Genomic DNA, 7,500 nt, shown 5'->3' with positions numbered 1-7,500 from the left:
ACACACACACACACACGCATCAGTAGTCTGGGTGAATTTTGCCTGGTAATCGCTGCCTCACCGCGTGTTCACTCTTCACTGCAGACGTGACGAGAGCGAGGTGTGTGTGTGTGTGTGTGTGAGTGTGTGAGGAGAGAGAGAGAGAGAATAGCAAATGTATATATATATATATATATATATATATAAATATATATATATATATGTACATATATATATATATATATATATATATAAATATATATATATATGTACATATATATATATATATATATATATATACATATATTCTCCGTGTGATGAATTATTGAGGCGCTTGACGAGGACGAGGTCAGTGAAAGTTGAACGGTTTTGGCCTCGTGGTGAACCAGCCTCTCACACACACACACACACACACACACACACACACACACACACACACAGACACACACAGACAGACACACAGGTCTGAGACGATTCCACACTCTCTGCCTCGTGCTTTAATCTGACAATATTTCTTCTCTTCACCCTTTTCCCGTGTTTTTTTTACGTTTCATGATAAAGAAAATGTTGTGTTATTATTTCTACCCACAATGCAAAGCTCATCTTATCATCAACACACTGGATCGTAACAGTGTCTGCTCTGTTTTCTTTCCTCATCAACGCACAGTCAATTCATTACAGCACTGTTACACTGCTGCTCGTCTCACACACACACACGCACGCACACACACACACACACGCACACACACACACGCACACACACAGACACGCGCACACACACACACGCACACGCACACACACACACAGACACGCACACACACAGACACACGCACGCACACACACACGCGCGCGCACACACGCGCGCGCACACACACACAGACACACACACGCACACACAGACACACACACAGACACACACACGCACACACAGACACACACACAGACACACACACACGCACACACAGACACACACACACACACACGCACACACGCACGCACACACATGCACACAGACGCACACACACACACACACACACGCGCGCACACACGCACACGCACACACAGACACACACACACACACACACAGACGCACACAGACGCACACACACACTTCTCTTGGCAGCATTTGTTTCTTAAACACACAAAACAATTCAAACAGCAAAATAAACAAGTGCGCTATTGATTTCCCAGAGTGCAACAGACCGCTTATCTGTTTCGCCTCGCGGTGATCACTGACAGTTCCTCATTAAAAATGAATAGGATTAGCATTACACACACACACGCACACACACACACACACACACACACACACACACTAAACTAAAAACGCGTGTACAACATAAAGACACAATGTCTCAATGTACAAATAATGATTGACTTTATGAGTTTTAACAGCTGCTCGTTTAGGTCGCCAACCTTTGTGACGTGGAGTCTTCTCATCTCTGTGTCTTTATCAACAATAACACTTACATTAATTCAATGATCACACTAAATACTAATAACATTTCCTGCAAAAGACCTGGAGTTTTATTCCATTCATAGAGTGGTGCTGTATCTGCTCAAGCTTTTTATTAACAACAATAATAATATTAATAATAATAAAAGTAACAATAATAATAGTAAAAGTAACAATAATAATAATAATAGTAAAAGTAACAATAATAATAGTAAAAGTAAAAGTAACAATAATAATAATAATAGTAAAAGTAATAATAACAATAATAATAGTAAAAGTAACAATAATAATAATAATAATAGTAAAAGTAATAATAACAATAATAATAGTAAAAGTAACAATAATAATAATAATAATAAAAGTAACAATAATAATAGTAATAACAATAATAATAATTATAGTAAAAGTAACAATAATAATAATAATAGTAAAAGTAACAATAATAATAATAATAATAGTAAAACTAACAATAATAATAATAATAATAGTAAAAGTAATAATAATGATAATACTAATAATAATAATTGTAATAATAATAATAATAGTAACAATAATAATAATAATGATAATAATAATAATAGTAATAATAATAATGATAATACTAATAATAATGATAATAATAATAATAGTAAAAGTAACAATAATAATAACAATAGTAGTAGTAATAATAATAATAACAATTGTAATAATAATAATAAGGATAATGATAATAATATTATTATGATAATAATAATTATTATTACGACAGGAGTCTCAGTTTTACCTGTGTTGCTGGAGATTACACCTGAGAAGAAGGGATTGTGTCAGTGGAGGAGAAAGTGAGAGGGAGGCCCGGAGGAGGAGGGTGAGGAGGAGGAGGAAGAGGACGGTGAGGAGGGAGGACGGAGCTGTGGCGTCTCAGCCATCTCTTTGGTGTTGAAGTGATAATGAGACACAGATCAGACGACATGATGAAACACATGAACTCTGTCGCTCCTCATGTCTCTCTCTCTCTCGCTGTCTCTCTGTCTCTCTCTGTCTCTCTCTCTCTCTCTCTCTCTCTCTCTCTCTCTGTCTCTCTCTCTCTGACACTTTCTCTTCTTTTTTGTTCCGTCTCGTTCTGTCTCTCTGTCGTTGTCGTCTTTTTCATCTATTTTTCAGCAAAACACTAAAAATAAACACGGTTGAAAATGAGCTCAGAAGAACGAGAGACACGAGAACATAAAAGAGATTTTAGCCACGAAAACTAAAGATCCAGCTCAGAAAAACTCAAGTTTGTAAACCACTCACTCTCCCACACCAAAGCCCAGAGAGCAAACCAGTGATTCTAGCTGCAGAGACACAGGAGCTGCTGCTCCTCTGCTGCCTCGTGTGGTCACTTTGTGTCACTGAGGTCAATCTGAACAAAAGATTTTAAAAGCCCAATTCACTAAAATCAGACATTAGAACTTAGTGATGGAGGCAGCAGTGGATCAACAACTCCTGTGTGTGTGTGTGTGTGTGTGTGATGTTAAAATCACTGGTTTTGGTGTGGGAGAGTGAGTGAGTGAGTGGTTTAAAGACTTCAGTTTCCTGTTTGTTAAATGGCTTTAATCTGTTTTTCCTGCAGGAATAATCCAGATTGTCCTGCTGCGTTCTCACTTGGACCATGTTTTAAATATTGTGATTACTTCTTATCTTCTTCTTCTTCTTCTTCTTCTTCTTCTTCTTCTTCTTCTTCTTCCCCACGGCAGCGGTAGAAGACAGGAAGTTGTTTATCGGCATGGTGTCGAAGAAGTGCAACGAGAACGACATCCGGGTCATGTTCTCGGCGTTCGGACAGATCGAAGAGTGTCGGATCCTGCGAGGACCCGACGGACTCAGCAGAGGTGAGTGACTGACCACAGCGCCCTCCAGCGGTCGCTGCGGGTCACTGCAGCGGTCACATGACTGGTCACATGCTCGGGTTTTATGTGACGGGTTTAATGCAGCGCGTCGACAGCCGCGATCAAACTCTGTCGTCAACCTGCAGGAAATCACCTGAGTCATGTTTAACTACAGTGACACCTGGAGGCCGCTGAGGTCACTGCGATGACATGATTCTCCTTTACCGCTCTATATCTCTCTTTTCCCTCCCTCCCTCCCTCTCTCTGTTTTTTCTCTCCTCCCTCACTCTCTCAGCTTCGATCACCCTCCTCCTCCTCCTCCTTCACCTCCTCTGACCTCTGACCTCCTCACACAGTTCATCCTCTCAGAGATGAACCAGGCTCAGGCGTTGGTTCTGATTTATGAAACCTCTCCTGGACTTTGCCGGCGTTTGACCGCTGACCTCGCGCTGCGTTGTTTGGACAAACTCGCCGTCTCACATCAGACGTAAAGACGTCTTTGAGTAAACGAGGAAACACAAACACGCTCACAAACACACACCAACAAACTCTTAAGTGACGCTAACACTCTTGTGTGTGTCTAGCTGGGACTCATTTAAGCGTAACAACAACAACGTATAACAAAAATCACCACAAAGGTGAACGCTGTTTAATTCACTGTGAAGTATGTTTACGCAAAGAGGAAGCTAACGCTAATGATGTATTTATCCATAGCCAGTGTTAGCTTCTTTAAATGACGCTAATGTTTGTAATAAACTCTTAAGTGATGTTTTTTGACGCTAACACTCTTGTGTTTTGCCGTTAGCTTCACTTTGGAGTAGCTAACTCGTTGAATCTGTTAGCATCAGATTGAAAAAAGCTAACTCTTGTAAGGCTTAAATGAGTTGCTACTGTTAGCGTCTCTTTAAAGAAGCTAACTAAACGCAGAGATGCTAATAAAACAACATCAATCAAAAATCACCACAAAGGTGAGCGCTGTTTTATTTCATGTGAAGTATGTTTAGGCAAAGAGGAAGCTAACGAGAAAGCTAAGCTAAAGCGGAAGCTAACGCTAATGATGTATTTATCCATAGTCAGTGTTAGCTTCTTTAATATGATGCTAACACTCGTGAGCTACGTCAAACTAGAGTAAATAGAATAGTCAGCTGTCACACACACACACACACACCTGCTCTCTCCCTCCCTCCCTCCCTCCCTCCCTCCCCCGCTCCTCCCCCTGTGTGGTGTCTCCTCCTCCTCACTGTCACAGGCTCCGTGTCGATCTGTCCTTCACGTATATTTGTGGTACGTCCTGGACGTTGTGCGTCTCCTCTCTTTCGTCCTCCTGAAGGTTGTCCCAGAATCCTGCCTCACATCGATTTGTCCTCTTTCTTTCGCTCCCTCGCTCCGCAGCGTCTGTCTTTTGTCCTCATGAATATTTCAGACGCCGTGACCACGTCGCCGTCGTCGTTGTCAAACTCAAACCTGTTCGCCGCAGAGTCAGAGAGAAGCCGCTCAGCGCGTAAACAAACGATAAAGAAGTCCTGAAGGATTTTCGAGCTCCCCGAGCGTCTCGGTCCCGCCGCGCCGCGCTCGCCGCGTCGTTAAAAAAAACACGGGATCAATCAGAGGAGCTCGCCGGCAACGCCGGCGCACTATAAATAAAATCTGGATCGCAGCAGCAGTGGACGTGTGGGCCTGGGGAGCTAGCCTACTTTCATTACAGGACTATTTGCTTCTCAGGATGCAGCCCGAGAGTATTTTTAGTCCTCGAGTCAAAGTCCCGTCTCTGCGCCGACGAGTCACCGCGTTTGTCTTCACCGGCTTTGACGTCCGTGAAATTAACGTTCAGACGATGAGGAGTTTCTTCTGTCTCTAAGAACCACTTCCTGTTCAGGGACCAGGTTCGGTTCAGGCTAACTCCTGGTTAGCACGAGGGAAATGAAGACACGTCTCACTGTCGTTGTACCAGTTCAAAAACCTATGACAGATCTTCAGACCATTTGACGTCTCACAGATGTCTCACTTGTTTCCGTGTCTCATGGACGTCTTTGTCCATAACAACACGTTAAACGCCGTCCTCATCACAGTCAGAATTAGCGAAATATCTCCAGATTTTTGGACGTCTTTGTCTCCATAACTGCGCATCGGAACGTCCTTTACGAGAACTTCTCACAGACGTCCGACTGTCCATGAAAACACTCGACAAAGACCTCGTACCAAATCCGCATTAAATCCTCGGATACTCGAATGTCTCGCGTGTGTCCCACTGTTGGACTTTCCTCATAACTGCAGCAAATAATCCGATGTTTGGACAAAGAGACATCTCAAGAAACTGAAGAACACGATAAATCTTACTACATCCGAACGTCTCAAGAAAACATCGAGTGATGTGCAATAAATTGTCCGACATGTGAACGACGTGAAGACGTCAGATCTTCTCCAGTTTAGAGATCTTTAGACTCAAGAACATGGGACAGATCTCGTGTCCTCATACACGTCCGGAAACGTCCTCACGACACGTCCTTTGGACACCTCGTGGACATTTTCTTTTAACCTCCGTCCGAACTGTGTGCCGTTAAAAGTAAGTGGTGAACGTGTGAACTTTTAATGGACGTTTCAAAGTTTTCTTTGACGTCAGAGACCAAACTCTGAGGAATTCTTGATTTAGAAAGTTGGGAAAAGATGTTCTTTCTTCTTTCTGCCAAACGCGAGGCGAAGGGCGGAGTTTTACGGCGTCGACGCCGAGCCGCGTTATAAATAACCAGGTTCTGAAATCCTGAGCGGGGCTAACCCACATGAAAGCCCCCCCCCCCCCCCCGCAGACCTGATCCAGTTCTGGTGTTGCAGAGGAAGAAACCACCTGACGTGACAGAGTGAACCTCGTCTGAAATAGAATGACCCGGTTTTCTTACTGGGTCAGAACCACAGAGTCCGGCGACCTTCAGTCGCACAGAGAGGAATGAAGTCGACGTTTGATCTGCACCAGTGAAACCAAACCAGGTCAAAGTGGTTTCATTTAAGACTGGATCAGGTTTTTATCAAGAGAAAAAAGTCAAACTAAAGTCACAACAACACAAACCTGCATTATTGTTATTGATGTTGTTGCTGCTGAAGCTTCACAACGTCAACAAAGGAAGATAAAATCAGTGTACATGATGTGAGGATCATCTGAGCTGTGGCTGCTGTGGTTCTCAAACACTGGGTCGTGGACCCACAGATGGGTCACGGCTGATTTTTTTTTGGGTCCCCAAACAAAACCTGCGACTTTTTATTGAGGATTTGTGTGAATATATGTTTTAAATAATTAATTTACCAAACTTCAGTTCAGATTGAGGTTCGGCGTGAGATTATACGCATGTTGAAAATGAAACGGATTAGGATTAGGCAACATGGTTGATCAGTAATTCCGTAATAAAACCAGAATTCTATCGCGTTTTAAAAGTCTGTAAACCGAAGCAGATTTTTGGCGTCGCGATGAGGAGGAGGAGGAGGAGGAGGAGGAGGAGCCATGAGGCTGTGGTAAAGCCTGTGCTTTGTGTCTGTGGTGTCCTGTGGTGGCGAGGGGGCGGGGCCTGGTTGTCATGACGATGTTGAACTTGAGAGAAACTTGTCGTCCGCCTGTGAAACTTCTCTGTTTTCTTTTATGACGACGACGACGTGTCCAAACCTTCTGTCCTGTTTTTGTTCTTTCTTGTCTCCTCCCTCCCTCCCTCCTTCCTTCCTTCAACCCTCCCTCCTCTCCTCCCTCCTCCCCTCCCTCCTCCCTCCTCTCCTCCCTACAGGATGTGCGTTTGTCACGTTTTCCACCAGAGCGATGGCACAGAACGCGATCAAAGCCATGCATCAGTCTCAGACGATGGAGGTACTGTACTCGACCTTTCACCCTCTCATCTGCGTTTAATCATGTTTTCACCCTCGTAAGAATCAGACTTTTATCGTCATGTTCGTAAATTAAACTGTAAAAACACGTTTAACGAGAATAAACGACCGTCGTTTGCTTGTAAATAATCTTCATCATTGAGTTCATTTGACTTATTTAACTGTGACGGTTAAAGGTCTTGTTGTGGGGAGACTGCCCCCTACTGTCTGTCCTCAGAACTATCATGGTACGGTTCAGTTTGCTGAATGGTACAGTCCTGGGTCAGGACTAGAACCACAGAACCAGGACTGGAAAATAGACTTTGTTTTTTGTCTTTGCTCGATTTCACCCGACGGTCTGAGATAGAGACAGACTGTGTG

At 43.2% G+C, this 7,500-nt stretch overlaps 1 protein-coding gene across 25 annotated transcripts in view; it reads left to right on the top strand.

The window, feature by feature from the left end:
• celf2 (cugbp, Elav-like family member 2) overlaps nucleotides 1-7,500 on the top strand; it is a 180,862-nt gene that overhangs the window by 148,480 nt on the left and 24,882 nt on the right. For all 25 annotated transcript variants that reach the window (XM_058623872.1, XM_058623873.1, XM_058623867.1 and 22 more), the window contains 2 exons: nucleotides 3,148-3,282; nucleotides 7,044-7,123. In XM_058623872.1, the coding sequence (XP_058479855.1) occupies nucleotides 3,148-3,282; nucleotides 7,044-7,123 (215 nt within the window). The remainder of the gene's footprint in view (nucleotides 1-3,147; nucleotides 3,283-7,043; nucleotides 7,124-7,500) is intronic.

Source organism: Solea solea, chromosome 3 (genome assembly GCF_958295425.1).
Source record: "Solea solea chromosome 3, fSolSol10.1, whole genome shotgun sequence".
Classification (NCBI taxonomy): Eukaryota; Metazoa; Chordata; class Actinopteri; order Pleuronectiformes; family Soleidae; genus Solea; species Solea solea.
The sequence above is the reverse complement of the archived record's forward strand: the minus strand, read 5'-3'. Positions and strand labels throughout refer to the sequence as shown.